Genomic DNA, 27,966 nt, shown 5'->3' on the forward strand with positions numbered 1-27,966 from the left:
TGCTCATATGCAGATTGTGCATCATTGGCAGGAATACCACAGAGTTGATGCTGTATTCTCACGGTATCAGTTTGTCCTGTTGCGGGGGCAGGTGTTAACTCTGATATCTGCTATTAATTCTGATCACATGATTGAGGGAGTGTCTGCCAGGCTTCTGCACAGTAAAGGTACCTTTTCTTTTTGTAATGAATAAATTTTTTGTGGGGAGGTACTTTGGTACTATGTAATTTTTACCCCACTCCTTATCAAACTTTAAATCTATTCAGTTATTTATTTATGTCAGTGTGGTTTCATGGATTCCTATTATATTCAGTGAGTTGTAATCCATTTCTTTTATTACTTTTATCCTCAATTTGTTCAGATATAGATCATGGGAGCCCTTTTGAGCTAACTTCTGTGTCCTTTGGAGATGTCCCCATTATTCTTTGAACACTTCCTTACTTTATGGCACCACAAGATGTCCCAGTTTCATCTTATACTTTCCCAACCATGAAGTCAATCATTTCTCCCAAGAGCACTAGTTCCTTTTAGTATAGAAGGGTATTTAGAAACCAAGATATGGATGCTAGACGTGCTCATTGCTATTGGATTGTCACTGCTCCCAGGCACTCTCAGTGGGCAGAATTAGAGATTATATACATCTGTCTGTCTCTCTGTCTTGAAAACCATGAGTTTACCATGATTTTAATTCTCTTTTTATGCAGGGCTCATGCACATTTTCTCCCTTTCCATATTTGTAACTACCTTCTTGACAACCAGTTACTTGGGTTTCATTAGCCTCAATATATTTATTATTTAATTAATCCCCCCTTCTGTAACCCATCTCCTATTTTCCTTAACAAACTTGGACTCCAACATCACTTTCTGGGTGGCCACTGCCACCCCCCTTCGCCAATACCGTCCTACCCTGCTTGGGCTCCAGCACCCTATGGTGAGTCACTGCTATCCCCTGCCCACCTGCTGTGGCTCCAGCAAACCCCACTGGGCCACCAAGCCTGCTCCCAACCCCACTATAGGCACCGTCTTGTTCAGCCCCATCTCATGATTTTTGGACTGAATTGTTCAGGAAGGAAAGGGAGGGGAGGAAGAAGAGGAAGAGCACAGTGACTTTCTTAATATGGTTTTAATTCCTTCAAGTCATGGGACACAGAGCCAGCTGAGTGCTTAAGGCAAAGGAAACTTTTAGGGAGAGATTTTTGTCCATGCTTAACAGTGGCCAAATGGCTTTTCCCAAGGCTCCTTAGTTTGTCACGGTCACTTTAAATTTGTTATTGTGGGCTGTCTTGGCACAGAGGTCCCAGGTGAGTATTCTGTCCTGGAGAAGTCTTTGTGCCACTTGCTTTTGGCCCAAGCTGGGAAGCCTACCGCACAAGTGAATGATGCTCAAGGGCCCGAGTAAGGGCCGCCTGCTGTCTCACAGGTGGAGGGAGGTTCTACAGACATCTGAGCTCCTCTGCTCACATGGACAGCAGGTGCTGTGATTCTCCTACTCCTATCAGTTATAACCAGTTCCACTTGTCTGGCCCTCTCCTTGTGTTATTTCATTATAGAACCTTCTCTAAAGTACATGTGCTCTGTGGGTATCTTAGTCTGTTCAGGCTGCTATAAGAAAATGCCATAGACTGGATGGCTTATAAACAACAGAAACTTATTTCTCACAGTTCTAGGGGCTGGGAAGTCCAAGATCAAGGTGCCAGCAGATTTGACTGGTAAGGACCTGTTTCCTGGTTTGTAGATGGCGCCTTCTCACTGGATCCTAACATGGTGAAGGCAGCTCTCTGTAGTCTCTTTTATAAGGGCATCCATCTCATTCGGTCCTTGTGGTCTAATCACCTTCCAAAGGCCCCTTACCTCCTAATATCATCACATATGAATTGTTGGTGGGGAGGCACAAACATTCAGACCATAGTGGTGGATACTTTCAGTTTTCTCTGCTCCATGTCTTAATTGAAGCCCTCGCCCTATTGCCCCTAACTTTATTTCTGACATGAGAACAATAGTCAAATATAAAGACATTTCAACACTTTCTCCCAGTTCCCCTACCTGTTGTTGTTGATCTGGCTTCCACCAGGATTGAGGCTGCCTTAGAACAAGTCAGGGTCCTTGTGTTTGCCCCTGGCCTCCCAAGCAGCCCAGCACCAACTTCTCCAGCACTTCCCCCCATGCTAATGCTGAGCTCCTCTCCCATCCCCCACCCCCATAGGATTGACTCCTGCCCCTTCAGGGAGATGGGAGTTCATCCACGCAAGTCGGCACTCTGCTGCAGTCTGGCTGTCACATTGAACACAGTCAGTCATGAGAATGACATATGTGCACCCCATTCCTTCCAGTTTATCTCTAGAACATTTAGAATAGCTGCCCAGGCTTCCCAGAATCACAACATGGATTGAAAGCAAGTGATGTAAAATGCAATTTTCTTTCTATTCATGCCTGGAAACCTTTGGAGTAGCATTTGGCCAGCCCGCCTCCAGGTTCTTGATCAGGGAACAGGCTGACACGTTACTCTGAGCAGCCAGATTGGACGATTCATGGCCAGGGTCAGTACAGTCAGCTCCAGCGTTGATTTTGTGAATGGAGATATTACTAAGTTCCTACCGCACTACTTCACGTTTCATGCCAGAAGAAGTGACTCAGCTGGTTTTTATGTGACTCAGCTTCATGATTCAACATTAGGTGATGAAAAATATAATTTTCTCCTTTTCTGGTAGAAATCATGCTGGTGACATGCTGGAACCTTAAACCCTAAAACCGTAAGGCAAATAAAATTTACTGAGAACCAAGATGCCATAAGGAAGGAGAAATCTACCAAGTCTTTCCATTGAAAGGTTATCTAGACATAAACCCCATCTGCCAGACATTAAAAAGATATTTATTTTTGTTTTAGTTTCTTTGCATTAAAAGATGGAGAATGAATGATAGGGGTTCTATTTTGAAAAGGATGTAGTCATTTTCAAAGACGAAGTATCTGGGATTGTTCCAGTGAGAAGGACGGGGCACCCAGAGAGGCTCAAAGGGAGTAGAGAACTTTACACATTTGTGGTATTTAAATAAGGCCAGAGTAGGTTAAAGGAGGAGGTTGAAGGGCCAGGTGCAGCAGCTCACACCTCCTGTAATCCCAGCACTTTGGGAAGCCAAGGCGGGAGGATCATTTGAGGTTAGGGAGGATCATTTGAGGTTAGGAATCGAGACCAGCTTAGACAACATAGCGAGACCCTGTCTCTACAAAAAAATTTTTTTAAATAATTAGCTGGTTGTAGTGGCTGGCACCTGTAGTCCCACCTACTTAGGAGGCTGAGGCAGGAGGATCGCTTGAGCCCAGGAGTTTGAGGCTACAGTGAACTATGATGATGCAATTGTACTTTAGCCTAGATGCCAGAGTGAGACTCCTGTCTCTTAAAAAAAAAAAAAAAAAAAGGAACGGATTTAAAACAAAACAAAAGAAAAGTTGATTTGGAGCCAGACAACAAAAGAGCTAAATCAATCATGTTAAGGGTTTTAAACTTTAGACTTTATCCTGTGGTCAGTGAGAGTTTTCAACATGGTAATTATCTGCACACATTTCCAAGCTGTCCGGCTTTCATCTGTGAATTGGTGGACTGAAACTCTTCCTGTTTTAATGAGTCTATTTCACAGGCTTGGTTTGAGCTCTTCCCATGTATGAGCACGTCTAAAGTCATGCTCCATCTTGATGGTACGGGAGAGGCCACACTCCAAGAATGTGCACACATGCGCCCTCTGCCAATGGTACTTAGAAGTAGAGAATGAAGGAAGCACGTTGGTAGGTGCACAAGCCTGATTTGAAGGGGTAGCTCACACACTGCTGGAAAACGCCCTTGAGAGAATTGGGGGCGTCATACTCAAACATTTTATTGAAATTGCAAGTTCCATGTGGCTCCTTGGTGCTCCCAGTTAGGGTAGACTTTTTGAGTCTCTTCATATTGGGGGTGCCAACAGACAGTTCTCACTTCAGTGCCTGTGTCTATTATTAGATATTTTGGTTTCACTTCCAAGTTCTAAGTATGCCAGAGCAACCCAGTTAGTCAGGTGATGATTAGTTTTGGTTTCTGAAATAGTTTCTGTTTTCATGCCAGATTTTGGATTGACTACCAAGTCAGATAATTAATTCATCCAGTGGGTGAATTACATTGTGTACCCCCATTATGGAGAGCAGTAAAGGAGAAGGTGTGGCTATTGAGTTCCCTAATTTAGAGTGTCTGTTTATGTCTTCTAATATGTGGAAAGATGTGATAATTACACCATCTTATAAAAATAAGATTTACAGGAAGTGTCAACTTCTGCTGTCAGTTTGGATTAAGATTCCCCATGACGTGATTATAATACTATTGTAAAGATTATTAACTGGGTCTTTTTTCTTTCCCTTTTATTATCTTCAATTACAGGGAAAGTCTTAGAGAGAAAAATATGTTTGCTAGTGTCTGCACAGTATTCACGAAACGGAGCTTAGTGGCTTTTCCATGCTAAATTAGAGCCAGATGAGGCCGAATTTCACTTGAGGTGCCCTCCTTGCTCCACAGAGGAAGACTTTGTGTCAGCATCTAGTAAAGGTCTGATTCTTCACAGGCTGTGGAAGGAGAGGGCCCTCCACCAGGAGTATCTGTGCCTCTGTTTCCTGCAAGGCAGGCACCGATTGTGCAGCTCATAGGGACCCAGCTGGCTCTGCGAAGGTAGCTAAATGTGGAGTGTCCACAGATGGTTATTGTCCACTACCATATTTCTGGAACATTCTCTGGCGACACAAGTCTAATCATGGTAGCTACAACTTATTGAGACCTTGAAGCTGTGTACAATACTAATTATGTCACACACATTTTCTCATTGAATCCTCCCAACAGCCCACTAGAACATAATACAAAATTATCTGATCCCCTGAGGCCAAATATATATTTCTGGATTCAGACTTTTTCCGATTGTAGAAAAGTTAGAAAGTATTCACTATTACTTAGAAAAATCATGCAATGCATATACTATTATTTAACACAACTGCCAGGTTCTAGGGCAGCACCCTGTCATCAAATTAAATTTCTGCTATAAAACTTAAAAAGAATTAGTTACATTAAGTGGGTAAATAAAGACTAAGGAAAGCCTCACGTCAACTCACGTCAGGTTTTGCTGCCAAGTAAGTTATGAAAAAACTTGGTTTTCAGAGCTTTTTTGGATTTAGGAATTATGCTTAAAGGATGTGGTCCCATAATATTATTCCCCTTCAAAGAATTAAATACTTGAGCCCAGAAAGATTAAGTTGCCCAAGGTCACTCAACTTGGAAGTGGGAAAGCCTGGTTTCAAACCCAGGCTCATTTGTCTCTAAAATCTGTATGTTTGCCCCAATCTCTCCTGCTTCTCTGTTGAGCTGCCCCAGAAGGTAGACAGTGATAGCTCCCCCCTTCAGCCTATAGTGATCGAGCTCAGCCTCCTTCTCTCCTCTTCTGGTTTCAGGCCTGGCCCCTGCATTTTCTTGGGTCCTTCATGTCCCTCCTTTTTGGAGCCACTGTACCTCTGGGTACATGAGTTTGACTCTCAGAGGCCATGAACCAGGACTACTACTCTAGTGACCCAGGATGGTTCCTTTGTGCTTTCAGAACTTAATTCTAATGCCCCACATTACAATAGGCACAATTGCTGGTGCTGTCCAAAGATCTGAGCAGCCAGATGGCAAAGGGACTAACAGAGTCTATGTCAACTGTCTAGCCTGGCTGCTCTTGTGAGTTCTTTCTGAAAGTACATTTCCCAGGAAGAAGCTCAGCCATTCCCTCCAAAAACAGGCTCATTCCCTGAAAACTGTGAAAGAACTGGGTACTCAAGCAAGGAATCAATCTGAGAACAAGCAGGGTAAGTGTTCATTGCTCCATTACCTGAACATGAACACTTTTGGCATAGTGGGGTCAAAGTCAACTAAATTTGCTGACTAGTGGTCTTGGAGCACCGTGACTGTTTCCCACTGTTCTCTTTTACTCTTTAAGATCCATCCTTCTTCCTTGGACCAGAACTTCTCTGTATTTCATTTATCTCAACCCAGCAAATATGTTTATTTGAAAGATGCATGCCCTGGGGAAAGGAATTGGTAAGAAAAGGCAACATTGAAGTAGTGTTTGGCAAGAGGTAAAGATATGTGATGATATGAGGACTTCTCAAGTTACAGAATTCCAAGTTCTTTTTGGACCTTACCCTCATAGGTTTGAAAAGGGCAACTGCTACAGTTAATTTAAACCTATCAGCCTCGCTCTTGAGAAGATACGGACACAGAAGTCTTTCTTCTGTGACAAGCCTATGGTTATGGCTTCTGGACAGCAGGACTTTGGAAAAAGCAGAACATTCCCCATCAGTTTAATTCCCTTCTGCAAGCAGGTTCCGCAGTTACTGCGAATTGTGCTGGATCTTCTGATATGTTCAGGGCACCTGGGTTGGGCTTCTGCTGGTGCTTCTGCCTCACTGTGGCACCACATGGTGTCCTTGTGGCTAACCCCCCGCGTGGCTCCTCAGTGCTCCTAGTTAGGGCAGCGCCTTCCGAGGAATCAGACTCAGCTACGCACAAAGAAAGATGCATAGTCTTGAGCTGACAAAGAGGAGGTGAAGCAAAGAACCTAATTCTGGCAAGTTCCCGGGTAAGAAATGTGAGCTAATCAAAGCCAGGCTTGGGAGCAGGATGTCCTCTGTGTATTGGAGATCAGGGCAGGATATGACTGTCTCTTACTAGCCATAGTTACTTGCTGTGTTCCTCCCTAAGGAGACTGGCATTTCAGATCCATTTGATCTATGTGAATAAGTTACTACACATTTAGGAGGTGGCAGACTGGAGGGTGAGGTGGGGCGGGGGGAAGAGTGTGCAGGACAGATTATTAGAGCCACAAAGAATATATATGTAGTGCATATAATATTTTCTTTTATTGTGCTTGAAGGTAAACATAAAGGTTTCCCAGAACTTGTATGCATCCGACATCACAAGTTTTACCAGCCTGTCTTACTGAAATATGTTAATAAATTCATACCAGATGTAACAAAGCCAGTCAAGGAAAACACATGCTTAAATGTGATAGTCATGTCTCTGGATTCCTATCTACAGTTCAATTCCTGGACTCACTGCTTGCTAGCTGTGTAAGCAACTTACTTCCCCTCTATAAACCTCAGTTTCCTCGCCAGTAAATGGGAATAAAGTAGTACCAACCTCTTTAAAAAGTTTAAGACAGTGCCTAGTACATAAAAGTCTCCCAGTAAGACTAATTGTTGTTGTTCTTATAGTTACTGTTATGTTTTAGGAAAAGGCCTAGAAAACTTTAGCAGAGTTACGCATAAGTTGCTCTTTTGCAGTGACTGTGAACCTGAAATAAATAACAAAACACATATTACAAAATTGCTTTCTATTCCTAGTTGGAATTTTTTTTTTAGTTACTTCCTTAGAATTAAAGCTTCTCTTATAAAACCTGAGTTCAGGAATGAGTTTTCAATAGTCTTCTATGATTTCAAAAACCAAGGCATGACAAAGTCCATCATTAATTGATTAAATGTATTGGGTGACAATAACATGACAAGGATTACCCTAAATCTTCCCCCCAACACACACACTTTGGGAGGTAATCTTAACACAGCCAAGTCCATCATCTTGGTAGAAATGTGTTTCACAAAAAGATCTTGGCGGAGGAATTGCTATTCACCATGATTTGTATTCTTACTGTTTTAATTAGTGTTTTTCTTTTTTGGTCTTAAATTGTGCTTCCCCTGGAGAAGCAGAGCTCTTTCCTTCTAGAGTTTTCATCATCTTCCTGTCGTGTTCATAGGGATAGACCCAAAATCAGTCTCATCACACACCCTGACTTACCTTTAAGCAATAATATTTGACAGTTTCTGACTTGTTCCGCCAGGCAGGGGTATTTCTCATTTCTGAGCTAGGTTTATAATCTGAAAATTCATATCATCACATTCTTCTACCCCTGGGGCCTTCAAAGGAAGAGATAAAAGAGGAAGGGACCAGTTCTTGGTGTGCAGGTCACAGCTGGAACCTCACAGGCCCGTGTACTCCAGGGCTGACAAGCAGGATGTTCCCTTTTACTGAGAGGAAATGAAATTGAAAATGCAAGTCTGAGCTCATTTCTTTCTGGTGACTTGTGGGTCGCTTTAGATGTTTGCAACCTCACCCTGGTGCTGCGTGAAGAAAGGCCGTCATTGAAGGAGCCCCGGCCGAGGCATGTCATTTGGTGGGTGTTTTTGTTCGGTTTGGTTTGGTTTTTAAATAAGAGTGGGTGATGGCTTTTTCTTTTCTTTTGACAAATGTAGAAACAAAGGATCTTTGATTTAAGACCTCAGACTCGCTGTATCTGGAGTAGAATAATCACCCAAGTCATCACGTTTGATCAAAATAACTTTCTAAACTTTTGGAATTCATATTCTTGGCATTTTAGAAGTTAGACTGGTTTCTACAGAAGTAGGATTTGGGCTGTCAGGGATGACGACAACTGTGCTCTGCGTAAGGGCAGTCCTCTCTCGGGTTCCCTTGGGTGGGAGGAATTGCAGATTCTTTTCTCTGCCCCCTGTCAGCACAGCCCGCCACAGATGCCCAGGGGAAATCCGTCTTGCTTGGAAAAACTGGAAGCCAGGCCAAGGCATGGATTCTTTCTCTGGACCAGAAAGTGGTTTAACTACTTACGATAAATAAACAGGAAACCCAGATTCATGCCACCCAGATTTCTTTTCCACTCACGATGGGAGACAGCATTGGCACATTTGGACTGAAATGCCACTGCCCTCTTTGCTCCTTAGTCTGCCTTGCAATGCTCTGACCTTGTGAGCACCACTGTTACAGAGATGAGCAGTTTGTGTTTTTCTTTCCTGAGCTTCCTGTACTGCCTAGGTTTGTGGATCTGCCCAGTCCATGAAGGTTAACACAAGCCGGTTTATCTGCTTTTCTCAGCATGGGCTAATAATATTTAACAGAAAAAATATTTCTGGTTTGTGTTAGCTTTTAAAATTAATTTGTGCTTATTGTAGAAAATATTGGAAAATAAAGAATAAAAATAAAAGTGACTCATAATCCTACTGCCCCAGAGATAGCCACTACCTTTCTAGTTTTTCTCCAAGCACACAGGTGCATGGAAGGCAATATTGGGTTTATACTTGTGTTAGTATAATTGGTGCTGTGACAAGTTACCGCAGATATAGTAGATTAAAACAATATGTATTTATTATCTCACAGTTCTAGAGGTCAGAAGTCTGAAATATGTCTGCTGTGGACTGAATTGTATCCCCCACCCCCAAATTCATGTGTTGAAGCACTTAACCCCTAATGTTATGGCCTTTGGGAGGTAGTTAGATTTGCATGAGGTCACAAGAAAGAGTGGAGGCCTCATGATGGAATTAGTGCCCTTGTAAAAAGAGGCATCAGAGAGCTTGCTCTCTCTCTGCCCGCCATGTGAGGACATAGCAAGAAGGCAGCCATCTGCAAGGCAGAAAGAGAGCCTTTGCCAGAAACCCACCATGCTGGCACCTTGATCTTGGACTTCCAGACTGCATGGCACTGTCGGTACATGTTTCCCAGGGTGGTGACTAGGGCCCTTCAAGAGAGTTGTTCTGTAGGGTTCCGTCCAGGTGAGAAATGGAGTGGCAGGATGTCATCATTGAAAATGGAGGCTACTTTCAGGGATTATTAGCAATGGAATCAGTCACCAGGGGAATAAACCACTGTGAGAGCATGGTCTGACGGGGTAGGCAGGGACGGGACCTGGGTAACTATGGTCCCGTGCACACCTGAGCAATGAAACACGGGCGCCAAAGGTAACCATCACTGTCTGGGGACTCTAACATGGTATGTCCTCCAGGCCTTCAAGGAGCCGTATGAGGCCAAGGATGTGATCGACCTCCCAGGCCCGCGGTGCAGACCATTGGCATCACGTTCATGTAATGATCTCCAAGCCCCAAGCTGATGGCGTCTACAGTATCTGCTACTAGGGGGAGAGCATCAGAAATGTGTTCACTATCCTAATTGAGGAGACCATTAGCTGCAAACTCGGGACCTCTGAGGAAGATGTCAGGTGGGGAACGGGTCCCTCTCCAGCTTTTTAGCAGTCTGTGTGATTCCTACAATGGCACACAGAATGCTAGTGGGTGATTTGAACTACACTGGGGGGAGGATGGTCAGATTTCAGCCTTTCTTTCCTGTTACTCATGTGACCTCTAGTGGCTATAACCAGTAAAACCTGCCTTGGGGATGGACTATAAAGAAATAAGCAGGAAATGTCATTAATGTTTAATTGGTAACTTTCTGTAGTAGCCCTTCACTCTCTTTACAACTCTTTTTCAACATACATTCCATCGTATGATTTAGCCATAATCAGCACTGGGTTTGGGTTCTGGACTAGCTCTGACTGTTACTATCTAAGGTAACTTGGGCTGGAGTTAGCATCTGAGCTGGTCTAAGCCATTTCCAGATATCCACCCTAACTACATCGCAGTGGGAGTTGTTGTAAGGATTGGATAACATGAGGGCTACAGATGAAGTGCTATATAAATCTCCCTATTACTTCACAGCCACTGAGTCTGTGATTCTGTACACCCGGAATGTTTTATTTCATATGCTTTGGTGAAGTCATGTAAACTCTTTATTCTGTTCCAATCCACAAGCATTTGCTAAGTGGCTGTTATGTGTACTTCAGATGTACTTAGTGATTTACTCAATAAGCACGAACTCCTACCTTGTGCCATATACCACAGTTACTGCTGGGATCCATCCAGCAGAGACCAGGACAGACAAGGTTCCACTCTAGTAGAGTTTACATTCAAATGAATTAAGGGGATTCACAGATGGTTGAAATGGCCCGTGTCCTCTGGTGACTTTAAAGTTTAATTGAGAAGACAGAAGCTTCAGTAACTAGATAGGACACAAGTGAGTATGTGAAAATGACCTTCACAGAAGTGTAAACAAAGTACTATGAGGCAGAGATCCCATTGTGCTGTGTGTGAAAGGGAAAAGTTAGGAGTGAATATAGACTGTGCTTTCTAGAAGTTTAATGATAGAAGAATGGCTCCTGGGAGATGATCTAAACATGTGAGGGGTCAACTGGAAAATCATGAAAATCAACCTGGCAATTTGGTATCTATTTCTGGTCCCAAAAGAGTTGCAAAAATTTTATGCAGAATACCCTAATTTCCATAATAAAAATTAGAAACCATTTCTAGTGAATTGGAGATTTTGAAATATTTATTATCTTAGTGTTAATATCAAAAGGCTTTTTAATTATCTGGGTAATTCAGACTGAATCAATCAGTTTCACTGGATTATTAATGTAATGTGTCTGTGAAATGGAGTGCCCTCTTCTGTATATTAAAATCTATTTTCCACCTAATCCCCAAATATTATGGCCATATGCTCCTGTGTTTGGGTTTTTTTTTTTTTTTTTTTTTTTTACTCAATAAGGGTTGATCTTGCCAAAAGTATTTGGTAGAATAAAATGTGTTAGTTAGAAGAGACCACAAAGACGACTATTTCCAAAGTTCTCATTTTACAGCTATGGGAGTTAAAGCTTGGAGAATTTAAGAGATCAGCCCAAAATTAAAGTGGGAACCCTAAATGATTATCTATAGTCAACCACATAGCCAGTTAATGGAAAAGCAGAAATTAAAAACCTGGATTTCCTAAACTCCAGGCCTTTTCAGCTCCCATCAGGAGGGCTCAGTAAAGGGCGAAAGCAGCCCACATAGAGACACTGGCTCCAGGCTTCCGCTGTGACTCCTGCTACATCAGGCTGTTGCCAAGTTAGATTTCTGGGATGTAAAATGAAGTAAGGTGAGTCGCCTTTAGCTTGGGACCAGAAGAGGTCAAATGGGCCTTTAATTTTCCAAGTGGGGCCATTCAAGTCCAAAAGTTTGGAAACTGGCAAGGTCCCCATTTATTTTGTGTATTTTCTCTACATACCTTGTTCACAGATTCCAGCTGTTTCACTCACAGGGGGCATAGTTGGGAAAAATCATAACCGCTGCCCCTGGAGATACTTCTCAGAAGGGCGTTTGTTGCTCTGTGGCAATAAAACCCACCCCTCGGGGACCCAGAAAGCAGAGCCAGGCACTTCCCAACAGGGAGGGATGCAGGTGGTCTTGGTGGAAGTGCCCAGAGTCACCATACCACTGGTTAACTAACCATTGACCTCATCTGCTCGTCCTGAGAATGCTGGAGGGCATTTCAGGAGCTCAAATCACACCATTCCCAAGTCTGGTGCACACCTTTCCTATTGCCTTTGTTGGTGTATGTTCCTCAAGGTCTGGAGGGAGCGGTTCTCAAACCCAAATGGTTTCAGGATCCCAGCAGGTCAGGTAAATGAATGAAGCTGGCCAATGTAAGACTTGGGTGATCCGAAAAGAATAAGCGTCGTTCTCATTCACAGGTTTTACAACACTGTGCTATCCACACAAAAAGTCTGGGCATGTCAGCGGAGAACTGGCTACCTCTGATATAGAGGACAGAACCTGGTGAGGAAACCAGGGGACCCGGGTGCCATCACTGGCTCCTAAGGGACCTCAACACGGCTTTCCCTTCCCAGAGCCTCAGGTTTCCTCATCTGTAAGAAAGAAGTGAGTCGCTAAGGCTCCAAGGTGTGCCACCTCTGACAGTCTTAATTCTATGATCTGTGATAGAGTACGTCTCAAAAACAACTGGAGGCACTGTCTGTCTGTCTGTCTGTCTAAGTACCTGCGTGGTCTGTTTGATCTGACTTTTTGAAACTGCTGTTTTTGAGGTCTTTGTTGGATGTGTTTGTGCATTGACCTTAAGTGCTTTGATCCCTGTATTAAAATGGCCTGCACTTAACTACCAGTCTGGTACCACTCTCTGTTAGGGATTACTTTTTTTTTTTTTTTTTTTTCCGCCGGTTTTCTCTCCTTTCTGAAAGCAGTCATGAGCAGACAAGCTTAGAAAGGGTGTTCTCTTCGTGTTGTTTCAGGGAAAATAGAGAAAGTCAAACCTCCTCCATCCCCTACCACTGAAGGCCCCAGCTTGCAGCCTGACTTAGCCCCCGAAGAGGCTGCCGGAACCCAGCGGCCCAAGAATCTGATGCAGACCCTCATGGAAGACTATGAGACACACAAATCTAAAAGGCGCGAGAGAATGGATGATAGTAGTGTAAGTTTTTCCTCCTTTCCTCTTTCACTTCTCCGAGGGCGACCATCGGCGTGGTGTATTGTATTCCAGTTCAGGCGCAGATGTGTGTGTGGTTGTCTGGTCAGCGTCATGGTTCCAAAATCAATTTCCAAATGTGTGGTTTTACATGTCCAGAGTTGGGTTTGGGTTTTGGCCTCACTTCCCAAAGATGTTGATCATGTGATCATGCAAGGAACTGGTCCTTTTGCTGCCAAGTATAGTTGGAGCCCACTGGCGAGGCTAGACCATGAGATACTTGGTGTGTAAAAAGACAACATGCAAGGGCAACACAGGGAAAAAGGATGTGAGCACTCTGAAATCGTCCCCAGGCACCGGGGAGCTGATTTCTCCCATTGCTTGGCCTGTTCTATAGAGATTTTATTTCTCTAGAGTGCTATGAAGATGCTGTTCCTTCAGGGTCGACCCTGTGGGCAATCCCTATAGATGTCACATGGTGCTCAAAAGGCTAAATGTGTTTTGGGCTTTATTACCAAGCCCATGTGCATAGTTTGGCAGGAAAGAGCCATTTAGAATGACAGTTAAAAACCACACGGCTACCCTGCTACCCCTAAGCCTTATAACTTTGCACTTGACATTCACATTAACTGTGAAGGAAGTCATCTGCTCTGTGGTTTCTTTCTTCAATATGAGACTTAGGAGCTATTGTTCCAGACAGCCCTGGGATCAGCCTCAGGTTTTCATGCCAACCTCCTAGGAGTCTCCTGGCATCAGTCTCTTAGCATGTATTGAGGTAATCACCCCTCTCCCCAATTGCCCTTAAGTCACAGATAACTTGGGTTGGTTGAGGATACTACCCAATTTACCTGGGACAGTCCTGGTTTACGCCTGATACCCCGACATCATTATTAATAGCATCCCTTTTCACCCTTAAGTGTCCCAGTTGGGGTGATAAACTATCTGGTCACCTTAAACTTGAATGCCGTGGGATTCACAACAGGAACTCTTTGCTGCCTTTTATATCCTGGCTGTGGATTTCTGGAGTTGAAGCCAGATACCAAAAGTTGCTTTCAAAATATATAGTAGTAAAGAAAAGAAGAAAGCAAACACATATAGCAGTCTGACTACACGCTTGGCAGCTCCCAGGCTTTCCCTTGTGTTTACACCTGAACTGTGTGGATCACTGGCTCGGCTACTCTGTCAGGCTGGAGCTACTCTACTGGGCTGCTCTCCGTATTCCCCAGTGGGATGAGACCTGCCCCTCGGTGGCCGTGGACATTTCCACTGCTGGGCTTCTCTGTGGGGGTGCCAGCAGCCCCTTCCCTGAGCCTATAAGATTTTTGCTGCCCACTAAGTCACTTTGGCCAGCCCTTCTTTGCAGCCCCGTGTAAAAGTTTGGAGTTCACCTTTAGGAATTTTCTGGAGCCTGTGTCCATTTTGAAGCTTAGTGCTCTAAGCATCTTATTTCTTTTCTCCCAATGATTGCACAGTCCACATCAGCAGCTTTGGTAAAAGTTAGCCATGTAGCCTCCTCACACTCTGGTGTGGATGGTGAAGAACCACTTAGCATGTGACCCACGTGAGTGTTTGCTAAGCACACTCTGCTTGTCACTTGTGTACGTCTTTTGTGTTGGAGTGCAGGTGTTCGAGAAAAATACTCCCTACAGAAGGGAAGAGCCAGCTGTCACTCCTTTTATACTGGCAGAGGGCTGGAAGCCTCCTTTGTGTACACTCTGACACTCAGGCAGCCTCCTAACAAATGCCCACCAGATGGGACTTCCCCCTTGCCTTCGTGCAGCTATGCGGAATTGGTGTTTTAATATGCTGATTGCCCTTCACTTGTGAATTGAAGAGGCAGCCTCCTGTCCCTCTATTTCCCAAGTAAACAAACATTTCAAATAAGGAAAAAACCTACTAACTAATCCAGCTGTGAATATCCCCGGATCTTGGATTCACGGCCACATGTTTTGCACTGTTATTGATATTACAATCGAACCAAATTTGTTGTTGTTGAAAATTCTTAGGAATAGGACCAAATCTGCCAAACCCACTATATCTTCTTTTAAGAGATCCAAATCTAAAATAACATACTCACATCGCTTTTAAGGCAAATATGTGGCCATCAGCCAGACTTTACACGAGAGCCCATCTCCTAGCCCAGAGTCTTTCGTACCATGTCTGTGTCAATCACTGGTGAATATGTTGAAGTTTACCTGTAGGGATGAACAAACCATCGTTTTTTTCCTAGCTGATCTATGGCCCCTTCTCCATTTTTTTTTTTTAATTATCTCCTCTACCAGAAGGATAATAATAGAGAGCGGATGGATTGCTTGGTGGTTGAGTTGTGTAACTGGCTTACCTATTCCTAGAAGCTAAAGGTAATTCTGTTAAAGGTAAAGTAATTCTGGTCTCCAGTTTCCATTTGTATACACTACTCTCAGGGCAAAATGTGGCTTCTTGGACTCTCCACCCTCTAAGAGCCTCAGTGGCTCACGCTGGCACACGCAGCATCACCCAGTGTCACGCAGCATCGTCCCCAGCACCTTCACCTGCCAGTATTTCTTCCAGTAAGGCCCTTGGCAGCATTTTGGTGTGCCTTCCAGAGATGATGCACCACACCTGAGAATCAGAGTGCCTCACACATGATCAGAACCCAAGCATGTGTTGGCACAGAAAGTAGCAAGTCCTTTGTGAATTGAATGGAAAGAATTCTTATTTGCTGTGCTTCCTAAAAACAAAACAGGCTGATCATTGGGATGTGTATACAGCGTGTGTATCATTTGTTAGACATAATGATATTGACGAGCATGAAGGACAGGAGAATAAGAAGGCTAGAGAGCCCAAGGGAAGCCTTGCGGTTGTGCTGAGTGACTTTTGCCAACAGATCTGAGAAAAAGTGATCCTTGCCCTCAAAACAGGTGCAGTGTCCCCCGGCCCCTGTCAGAGCAGTGATGGTCTCTGGAGTCCCATCCACCAGCCCAGGGCCCTCCTCGCTTCAATTTTCCCACTTCCTAAAAAGTCCCGTGCGGGACAGGCAGGGGCCCCTGGCTCACGGAATCCGTGTGCGAGAGTGGTGTGAGGGAAGTCGTGCAGCATTTGGTGGCCCTTCTTTTTCATGTGCCTGAGCTGTCACTCTCTCCTGCTGGAAATGAGGGGATGGTCTGAGGGCTCTGAGAACGACAAAAGATGGAAATTTTACTCCTGAACTGTCTTGGAACATCTACCGGAGAGTCACTGTTTCAGTGACAAGTCATCTGTGGATGTTCTGGTCAGTTGGCAACTGGTAAAAAAAATCAATGACAAGGAATGTGAAAAAGCCCCTTTTCTCAAAAAGTTAACTCTAGCTGGCCATAGTTGTTACTAGCTCAGAACTTTCTCCCACCGGGCTGGCTTCCTTGTTCTGCGTGGCATAGTCACCAGTGAGGGTCTCTGCCCCCACTTATTCATAACCCCTTGGCTAATTGTTGAGGAAGGAGAATTACCGTCCCCACCTCCACCCCCTTAGCCAGGGCTATTTCCCAGCCTAGCCAAGGCCTTGGTGTGAATTAGAAAAAGCCACCCCTTTTCAAAACTCTGTCAAGATGCAGCCCTGCCCTAACCCCACAGTTTGAGGGGTGGAGTCAGGGGGACACTGGGCTTCAGCACCGTTCATCCCTTTAGCCTGGTGACTTTGTGCAGTGCATGTAATTCTACTCTTATTGTGGGTTTCCCTTATCTGGAAATATTATCCTATGTGGACATGTCCCCTTATCTGGGTCTGATGCCATTTCTAGTCAGTCATGCAACTCACAATGGACTAGTGAATCATAGTTTCCTGAAGGGCTTCTTGGGGCCTTGCAAAGGGGCCGCCTCAGAGGCGGGGTTGCCCACTCATGGATCTGCAAGATGTTTGAACTAGAAGGCACAAATAACGGGCTATTTGCATGTTTTTCTTCTTTAGGCACAAAGAGTCCCTTCAGGAAGCTGTGATTCATCAGTCCATTGTGAATTGCATGACTGTATTTAGGCAAATAGCTTTTTTTCTGTCCAGTTGTTTCCCCAACCTGACTTGAGCCTTAGAAGGTGAAAGTGATGGATCATTGAGTCCACGATGCTCTGGAATATGTCAGTGGATTTGATTTCCCTTTCTCAGTTGAAGGGAAGCTGGCCAGAGTCCAAATCACAGCCCTCTGGGTGGTCAGCCCCGTCCTTACTGCTGGCACAGGACCTGCTCTCACTGGGTTTCTCCTATGTGCTCTTTCTCTCTGTCTAACCCCAAGACCTAATTACTGAAAGGTCTTCCAACCACCCTGTCCTGTCTTGGAACAAGAGAAGGCCGTATCATCAGTTCTCCTGGGCTATGTCAAAGCTGGGGCCCAGCTTCTCTAGGAATTCCTGGCACATGTTTCCCTCCTGGACCAGGACATGCATTGAGATTCATGGCTTTATTCTCTCTGAGTGGGTGAAGGAAGCCCACCTGCCTCTAGTGCCCTCCCCGGCTCTACTGGAAGCTCAGCCATGATCAAGGATGCTTCGTGTTGCCTCAGTCCTCTGTTGAGTTCTCATGCACACCCTAGGGAAGGTGCAAAGGAAAGGAGAGCTCCAGACCTGTCAGCTCCCAGCCACCAGCCTGATCATTACAGAACTATAGAACTATGACTCTTAAGTGCTACATGTGAGAAGCAGTCGATGGTCACAGAAGTGTGATCCCACCTAACCTGTCAATGGCTACCGGTGCCCAAAACCAATAAATGCCTCAAATGTCCTAAGCAGTGTAAACCTAAGTCATTACCATGACTCTGGAGGGAGCTGTCCTAAATTGGTCCCACTATCTCATTTCTCATAGTTGGGCGATTTTTTTCTGCGCTTTTCTTACAGAAGACTTTTAGTCTCCTACAGGAACTAAAGGATCATTTTAGTTCCTAAATGCCACACTAATCCTGAATAATTATTCTAAATGATCATCCCACTCTCAGAAACTTAGGTTTTGATAAGGGAGGCTGTGTGGTTTCCCTAGGCAGGACTACCCCTAGGTCAGTTTCAGAGCTCCTGCTTCCATAAATTTTGCATTCAAACCAACTCCTATCTATGATTATGGACTTCTTTTAATTGGACAACAGGCTACAAGACTGCTTTGGGGTCCAGAGATGCCTATAGGAAGAGAAAAGGCTATTTGGCTACAGATTCTAGCAAATCCAAAATGGCCACCAAGGACCTTGCTGGTTGTATACAAGGGGAAGGCATCTTGTTAATTCAAAGTGCAGAAAATCTTGAATTAACAAAGTATGGCTTATCTGATATTTTTATTAATGAATAATAGGGTATCTGGTTGCCCCAAAAGACACGGACTTTAAAATAAACTAATATCAGATGAAGCAAGTCTTGGCATAGGTGTGGAATGGTCTCCCGATGTTACTTCCTGTCACGTCTGCCCCTGGAGTGGTGCCGGTTCCCGGCTGGGGGGTATTCTGTAAGTGTGTCTCTGCCATGTACTAACCGTGGTCTTTTCCTCTCTGCCAGTACACCTCTAAGTTACTGTCTTGCAAGGTGACTTCCGAGGTACTTTTCAACTTGTTTGTGTTGGTTTTACTGAATGCATGATCCAGGTGCATGCTGCTGTGGTTTGCCATTTCCTGATGGGTTACGTGAGAATGGCAAGAAAAATAGCTTGTCTCTGTATGTATTTCTTCCTGCTTCTCATGAATTGTGGGACTGCCTCAACACGTTGGAGTCCATGCACTGATGATACACATTGCTGTGCTTTGCTGTGCTGTGTGGTGGACTGGAGAAGACCTTGCCTACGCATGGATCTGGAAGACGTTTGGACTTGAGGGCACAATTGATGGGCTATTTGGGTTTTTTAAGTTTCTTTAGGCATAAATAGCAAGTATACTCTGGTCTGGTTCGAAAACAGAGCAGCTCATGCAGATTGAGCTGTTGATGGTGGCCAGTCTTTTGTTTGCTTTAACACAAATCTGGAGAGCTCCATTTTTAGATTTAGGATGAACCATCCTAAATCTATAGACTATCAATTGTGGACCATCCCAGTCCTCCTCCTCCAAACTTTAAACCTATATTTTTTGTTTCATTTTGTTCCTTTAAAGATTGACTTCCCCCAAAGTCTCCTTTCCCCTAACTTCCTTTTATACAGATTTCACAAATACGTGTGCTATGAGAAAGCATAGTTTTCTTTCAAAATTTTTATTTTTTCCATTTTCTCTATATTTTTCTCTTTTGCTGAAAAAACACAGTATGTTTCATATTTTTATTTCTATATTTTATTTTTGTTTTAAAAGAATTATTTCAAATATACAGAATTATAGAGAGAATCGTTCATTTATTCATCTAACAATTTATTGAGGCTCTACTATTGTCAGGCACTGTGCCAGGTTCCAAGAGGACAGCGGTCAACAAAACAAAGTTCCCAATGTCATGGAGCCAGAATTCAAAGTTTCCAGTAATCTCACATAATGAAATACTATAACCTACCAATCCACTTGGTCTGTTTTTATCATTTCATAATATTTGCTTAATATTTTTTAAAAGAAGTTAATATTGCAAATACAATTCAAGCCTTCTTGTTACTTCTCCCAGTTCCCTCCCCCCATCACCCAAGAGGTTACTATTTTCAAGTTTGGGATTCATCATTTCCATGCATGGTTTTATGCGTATACTATATATGTATATATATACAAACAGTATCTTAGTTTTGCATGTTTTAAAACATTCTATAAATGGTAAATCATGTTGCAGTACCCTCTACTCCTTACTTTATTCTTTCTGCATTGTTTTTAGATGTGTCCATGTTGATAATTGTGGTTCTGGTTTATTCTTTGTAACTGCTGCATAGTATTCCATTGAATGAATATATCATTATTTAGTCAATCTCCTATTGATGGAAATGTAGATTGTTTCCAGTTGTTTTTTTTTTTTTTTTACCATTACAAATAATGTTTTAAGGAATGTTATCATGCATGTCTCTTCATGTACCTATGGAAGAATTTCTCTATATTTCTAGGAGCAGAAGCACTGGCTGTTAGATTGATAACATCCTCACATTTACTAGATACTGTAAATTTTTCTTCAAATTGGTCATGTCAACCTGTAACATAATATATTTTTTAAGTCTCCCTGTTTAGGAAAAGAATTATATTTAACCATAGAGCTGAGCAGCTGATTATCAGCAATTTTCTTTCATAAGGCATAAAGTGAATACTGGGAATATCGTTCCTTGTACCTTCTTTGCTAATTGTGCTTGTCGTCTGGAGGATGGCAGTTTGAGAATTAGGCCCTAAGCTTGTAGCCCATTTGAATCAGCATAGTTTAAAACAATGAAAATCTGGTCAAATATATCTACAGAAGATAGAATTGGACCCACTCTATCTTCAGTTGAAGAGAAGATAGAGGCATAAAATATAAATTTTAATATTAATAGGGTGACCGATATTATTTTACATATCTGTCTTTTGTTTCACATCCCCCAAATAAAATTGTCTATGTTGGTTGCTATTCAAAGTTAAGCAATTCATTCACCCAAATTCACTAAGCATTAGAGAGAAAAATTAGTAATAGAGGGTCATTCAAGAAGAATTGAATTTTTTTTCTCCCACCAGGCTTGAATTTGAATTAATTTGTGAAAACAGTGAAAATTTAAATCAGGCCTTTCTTTTGTTTTTTGTTTTCCCATCTCATGGACAGTGTTTATTGCTCTTCGCAAGTCACGGAGCAGCCATATGGCCTAGCAGCGACTCCACACCTAGAGTGCTGGGTTCAAATCTTGGCTTTTCCTCCTGCTACCTGGGTAACACTGGGCAAGTTGCTTAACCTCCCAGTGTCCTGGCATGAGAAATGAAACTAATAATAGCATGAATCTCATAAAACAGTAGTGAGGATTAAAACAGTAACTGGTTCATAGTACTTATGACGTAAGTACTATTATTAGAGCCCCAGAAACATGTGCTTTTTTGCCCAGAAGAGAAAGGATTGGACTTCAGAAAAGTGAAGTTCTCATGCAATAATGCAAATAAGAGCTCTTAATTTGCTAGAGATTTATAGAGATATGCACGTGTGTGCACACACAGACTGGCACACATACAGTAGTCTGTATTAATTATGAAACGGATGCTTATTCAAATACCTTGCCCAAGGGCTTGGCTTTTGAATCTTGAAAAGACCAGTTGCAGGATGGCTTGACTTCGAGACAGTCCTGGGTCATAAGGCTTATGAACCCTATGATAGCATTAAATCAAGGTTGCTGGCTATTTCAATAATGATCTGTTTATTTTCTTGTCTGTTATTACTAGGAGCTTTAGAGTTTACCAGAAATTCAGGATCATGTTAAGTGACAACACAAATTAGGGGAATGAATTAAGAAAAGAAAGCTCACTATTGGTATAAGTGAATTATTTTGGCTCTTGACAAGTAGATATTCAAACCCAGGCTACCCTAAGTGTTTCCATAATTATGAATATTATTTTTTCTGCCCATTACACTTTTTGTGACTAAGCTCCATGAGGGAAAGGACTATTCTATCCTCAGTATGAAGCACCATGCCTGACACTTTGTAGGAACCTGGTAAATATTCGTATTTGTAAGATGGATGGATAGCTGGATTGTAACATGGGTTCCTAAAGGACAGAGCAAACTCAATCTGCTCAAGTTGTTTGAGAATTCAAATAGGGTTTAAATAACAAGACAAAGAACATTTCAAAAGGATGAGGATCATATTTTTCAGAACTCAAGATTTATTTTTAGCTTTTATGTAAACCTTTCTGTTTGTATCTGCAATCGGAAAGGTGAACAGATGATCATTTTATACAACGTAGTTTTCCCTATAAAAATGCTTGATATTTGTATGCCACTTCATAGTTTAATAACAGTTATTCCTATCATCATGCAAAGGATTATTATTTAGGAATTTACTATGCTAGGTGCTTTGCATACATTGCTTCAGTCATTCCTCAGGCCAACTCTATGCTGTAGTTGTTATTAATATTATCCCCATTTTACATGGGAATACTGAGGCACAGGGGTAAGTGACTTTTCTAAGGTCGCACAGTCGCTAGACCTGCCTGGACTTCGGAGTCCACAATGCCTCCTGAGAAAGACTGGAAATAAGGCAGTGTGCTCTCCATTTTATAAAGAAACTTCAGATACAAGAACAACAAGGGACAAAACTGGGATTAGAGCTCAGAACTCCCAAGTGCAGTCCAGCGTGTGTCTCGGTTCCATGCTACCCACACATTAGACCAGAAAATTCCTCTATTTAGTTATACCAGAACAGCAAGCATGCTTTCCTCTTTCTAATTTGTTATTGTTAGATATTTTTGGATATTGAATAAGTGATCATGGTATGCTTACACACAAGATACTTCATGACACAGATTATGTGCTTATCAATGCCTCATTCATTCATTCAACAAGCATGACTGAGAACATCCTACATGTCGGGTAGAGCTCCCCCTGCTGGGAGGAATGGGAAAGGCTTCCCGGAAGAAAATACGCTGAAGCTCTGGGTGATCCATTCATTTGACAAGGGTGCAGAGAAGCAGGTTGAGATGGATCCCCAGACCTTTCACCTATCTTGAATCCGTTTATACCTGGGCTCCACCTCTGCCTGTAACCTGTATCTCCTTGCTTCTCTGGAGTTGCCAGCATTATTGTCCCTTGCCTAAATGATTATTTTTAGAATAAGCAAAGCCTTCGTGGTGGTTTGGATAACCAACCACTGTTGGCTCTGCTGGACTTTTCTTTAAAATCAGGAACTATATGTCCTAAACTCATGCCAGAGTAATTGGTGGACGTGCATCAGTTTGCTTTTGCTACGGTGTTGTGAAATGAAATCATGCCTCGTGTGTTGGCAACCTAAACGTCATCACCTGGAATCTCATCTTGCAAAAAAAACTGGAGCAGATCGGCTGAAGTCTCCTCTCAGGAATCCACAGACTGTTCTAGTGAACCAGGGGTGGGAGGAGAGGGGAGGCCCTCCCTCAATGGTGGTGAGCCTACTTGTCCTTGACATTGTCACCTTTAATTTCATTTACTAACATATATGGGACTGGAGTTGCATCAAAATGCTGAGATTGCTTTTTATTGGCCTGAAAAGCTTTTTTGTTTCCCACTTAATGGCTTGTTGAGTTTAATTATGCCAAAGTAGATTTTCATGATGTAAATATGATCATAGCTTATGTAGACCCACAAAGCTTAATGGATTGAATCCACACTGGTCCCACTGTTTGGAATTATTTTCTAGTTTTCCTGTTTATGAAGACACTAAGATAATCTATAGTTATGCTGTCCAATATGGTAGCTGCTAGCCATACGGGACTATTTAAATTAAAATTAAATATTTAGCTTCACAACCACACTATCTCTATTTCAAGTGCTCAATAGCCATGTGTGGCTAATGGCTTCCATGTTGGATGGCACAGATACAGAACATTTTCGTCATTGTATTAAGTTCTCTTGGACAGCACTGATCTGTAGCATGTGGAGATCTGCTTTGTTATTGAAAAACTTGCTGCAGAATCATGTCTAGTTCAAAGAAACTTGCAGCACATTTCATGAAAATTAAATCTGTCTATTTTGAAAACTAGGGATCAAATAGCAAATAAATTTTGGCTGTGAGATGAATGCATAACCTAGAACCTCCCATTCTGCCCTTTCCCCCAGTAGTACCAGATACTTTATTACTTTCCCCTCTCACATTAGGAGAAAGAAAGGAGGAAAGAAACGGAGAAGTTGGCTTGTGTATGTAATAAACATCCATGAACTCTGCATAATTTTCTTCCTTCTCTCTTCAGGTCCTTGAGGCCACACGGGTTAATCGAAGGAAGAGCGCACTGGCCTTGCGCTGGGAAGCAGGAATCTATGCCAACCAGGAGGAAGAAGACAATGAATAAACTTCCTTCAACCCAGGAAGCTCCTTTGGTGCTTGGGCTACCAAGAAACCAAGAAAATCACAACTCAAAGCATTTTAATGGACTATGTATTAAAGTGCAAACAAACTCAGCAATCCTTATGTAGACCAGAAGCTGCAATACACAATGATGAAAAATGAAATGAAAAAGAAGTCCACTCATCAGATGCTGACACCCAGGAGTCAAAAGAGAAAGGATTTTTTTGTGTGTGACTCAAAGAATCTCAATGTCTGTATTTGGACCAATCCACAATTGATGCAAAAGGACAAAGACTTGACAAGCAAATCAGCATAGCTGCTACAAGCAGAACTGAGACCAGCCTCGCTGGGTGATGAGGAACAGTGGTGATAGGGCCATTTAGGGAGCTACAGGGCCCAGGCTGGCGCAGTCTACGTGACACAGGATGTCTCTCTGCACCAGTTTCCCACCCATCACTCACAGCATCAGAGATGTTGTATTAACTCCATTTTCTACAGCAGCCATAAAATGAATGGTGTTTCTCTCTGTATTTGCCGAGAAGAGGCAGTTATGATTCCATTTCTCTTACATTTAGTTCTTTTTAATTAATTGGGAACAACTCATGATTGCAATCCATACAATCCTTATTTTTAAGACAATATGTCTTCATGTTGCAAACACAATCTCTTCTACATTAGGAGGCTGAGAAAGGGGAAGAAAAACCAAATGGGTAATTTTAGCTTTAGGATCGTGTCTGCTTATAATATATTGATTGATCTGCAGTTTATGAGAACACATTTTCACCATTTATGTTTCTTCATATGAAAACTATATTTAGTGGGCAACAACTATTTTTATGATGGGATGGGGGAATATATACATGTATAAAATCTGTACACATTGAACAACTTGGTTCAAGATGGTAGGAGTATTTTTAGAGTGGCAATAATTGACAAAAAGGGCAAACTCTGCCTTAGAGAGGTGGATGACATGAAATATAAAGGTGTTTATAACTATTTTGTAATATACAGTGGGCCTTAGAGGTAGGGAGAAGAATGATGGATTGTTTTGGATCAATCAGAAAGGAAATATGAAAGAAATGTCATGAAAGTAGAGAGAGAAAAAGGGAGGGAGGGAAAAAGAGCGGGAAGAAAATAAGGAGGGAAGAGATATTATTTTTGCTGAGCAACCAGTGTTTTTTCAGGATGATACAAAGAAAAATATAGAATAGAAATTTAAGTGCAGGCTTGGAATCAGCTACAAATCCTAAAGATGGAGTGTGTGTGTGTGTGTGTGTGTGTGTGTATCTTTGTGTGTTTGTGTAAGGGGTGTGTGTGTGTGTGTGGATTAAAATTCCAGAATGATCATGGCACTTGGGTGTACAGTTAATTCCTCCAAAGCTGTTTGCCAGCTTCAGGAGTGAGTGAGAATTTCTTTTTTATGAAAAGGGATATAAAGGCACCGAGCTGATGCAGTATTTGTAATATTAAATTGACCTAACATGGTATTTGCATGAGTCACGATTGCAAAGTTTTGAGCAAGTTTTGTAATTTGACATTTAGGAAAGTATCCTATTTATTCTCATGCTTTGTATTCATGCTTAGTATACGATAGAGGATGCCAGCTTTAATCTTTGTCATTCAAAGCAATATGATAAGGGTATTCAATAATCGGGTGCCCTAAATTTCTGGATGAGAAAATTTTCAGTTCTGGCCATGAGAAAAAAACCAACTAACCAGCCTTCTTTTCTTCCTCCTTTGTTTTAAAACTGTGGTTTCTTGTTTTTAAAAAAAGCAATAATTAAGTCAGACCTCACTAAAGTTCATTTTTGTTTTTCTATTGTCACGTCATAAGCTCTAAGAAGTAGCAGTTCCACAAAATTTGTATGTAGATGTTATGCACATTACCTTTGCTTCTTTTTTTAGACTAGTGTTGACTTTGGGGGCGAAGTTTATTCACAGGCAAGTAGTGGGCATGAAGTAAAAAATGGAATTGTCTAATAACAAGGATGCTTTAAAATGCCAAGGGAACCTGTAATTTGAAGGCAGATTCTGCAGATGGTAGCCCAAAGAGCACATGGGCAGTTGGCACCATCTTTATATGGTTCATTCTCCCGGATATTCTGAATGAATTTTCAACAAAATGTGCTAGCTTTTGGGGACACAAACCCAATGAGATCCCTGCTGCAAAGCATTTACTTTATGGTGGAGGAATCTGGCATGGAGACAGCCATTCCCAGGAAAGTGAGATCTGGGTAGAAGTCCTGACAGGTGCCAAGGGAGTACCCAGGAGAGAGGGCCGTCTTTGCCTAAGCATTTCCAGCCAGAGGTCCGGGATGCCTGGGCTGAAAACCCAGCAATGCGGAGGCCTTCCCAAGGCAGACACAGGGACAGGAACAGAGGAGGCAGCTGCATCCTGTGGCCTCAGGCACTGTGGCAGTTAGTATGGCTGGAGAGTAGGATAGTTCTGTGGGTCACACAAAGAAATAAAATATGCTTCATTTTTTCAGGACTGACTGGTGGGTTCTGTAGAGCTCATAGGCATGATACAGACTAACTCCCCCATTTTTCACAAGAGGAAACCATCCTTATGACGTACCTTAAAAGTTTTTTGTTCTGTTTGGAAGGAAACCATGTACCCACATGAGACCTACATTTGAGAAGAGAATTTGCAGCTGAAAGGAAAGCTGAGGAGGCCTTAAAATTCACAGAATCGCTTCAGAAGCAGAGGAAGGGGTCTTGACCACAGTTGATTGAACCAGAAGCACTTACTGCTTAAGGAATAACACAGAGTTACGGAGCTGGGGGCCTTTGGGCCCCGCTCTGTGTGCAGATAAGGACACAAATGTAGTTGCTGTGACTCCCGAGGTCACAAAGGTGTTTTCACTGTGGCCCCTACATCCCCAACATCCGCTGGTTGCCCTGCGCTGCCTTCCGGACGACTGCTGTCTATTTTCTCGAGCTACTCACTGAGAATCCTATTCTTATCCTATTAAAATGTAAATTACAGTTCCCTTGGGAGAGCCAGATTTTCTCTGTGCTCTTGAGTTTTTTTATTCATTCAAGAAACATCGAACAAGCCCCTGCTTTGTACATAGCACTGTGCTAGACTCTGGGATCCCAAATGAACCCGTTTAACTTTCTGAAGACGGAACCAACCCCTGGAGGAAGGTCACTCCTGCCTAATCCATCAGGAGCGAGAGGCTTATGAAAAACAGCCTCTGATGCTCGGCCCCACCCCCAAATAGCACATGAGCTTGTTTAATCTCAACTGTAACAAATGTTTAGATTCTGTAGACGTTAAAAGCCTTCTGGAGAGTATTCCATTCTGCAGTGTTTATAGACGTTCGCTTTCCTCCAGAGCTGATTGCTGACATACCTTGGCTTTCTCATCCAGAAATTATGGAAACAGGGTCTGTCAGTGGCAGGAGGCCGGGCTGTGTTCTACTTGGATGACACAATGCAATTTACTTTCCTCTTTACTCCCATGCATGCTGCCCACCCCAGGCAAAGTCATATAAGCAGTATATAGATCAGTGTCCACCTATATATACACACACACACACACATATATATAAACGTAACAAGGAACACTATGACAGTGTTGACTTTTGTCTCTGAAGACAAATAACTAAACATTTTCCAACTAAAGAATGGATTTAATTAAACTCTGTATTGAAAAAAAAAAAATAGCCTAAGTGTTAGAGATGGTGACTATATCCAGTTTTAGTTACAAAACCAATTTCCTGAATTTTAAGCATTCAGTGAGCTGCCAATTTTGATTTTGTGTTGCTCTTTACCCAAATGACTTTTTATTTCTTTTTGGTTTTGGGGGGGGCGGGGAGGGGGAAAAAAACAGCAATACTGTGTTTGGAAATTATACTCTGTATCTGGCTTTCCTGTGTATGTTAACCACTTCAATGTTATTATCCTGCTTTGGTTTTATAGTGATTGTGAGGCATTCAATGCAAGTATACAATTATTTTCTCATTAAAACCCAATGTGTGTTGTGTTTTT

At 42.5% G+C, this 27,966-nt stretch overlaps 1 protein-coding gene across 10 annotated transcripts in view; it reads left to right on the forward strand.

The window, feature by feature from the left end:
* Nucleotides 1–27,966, forward strand: part of PALM2AKAP2 (PALM2 and AKAP2 fusion) — a 313,634-nt gene extending 285,668 nt beyond the window's left edge. For 7 of the 10 annotated variants that reach the window (XM_069476664.1, XM_069476660.1, XM_069476661.1 and 4 more), the window contains 2 exons: nt 12,940–13,118; nt 23,876–27,966. In XM_069476664.1, the coding sequence (XP_069332765.1) occupies nt 12,940–13,118; nt 23,876–23,974 (278 nt within the window). In that variant the 3' untranslated portion in view covers nt 23,975–27,966. Of the gene's footprint in view, nt 1–12,939; nt 13,119–18,593; nt 18,633–23,875 lie in introns of all 10 variants that reach the window. The other 3 variants (XM_069476663.1, XM_069476666.1, XM_069476662.1) reach the window with 2 other exon arrangements.

The sequence above is a fragment of the Eulemur rufifrons genome, chromosome 7 (assembly GCF_041146395.1).
Source record: "Eulemur rufifrons isolate Redbay chromosome 7, OSU_ERuf_1, whole genome shotgun sequence".
Taxonomy (NCBI): domain Eukaryota; kingdom Metazoa; phylum Chordata; class Mammalia; order Primates; family Lemuridae; genus Eulemur; species Eulemur rufifrons.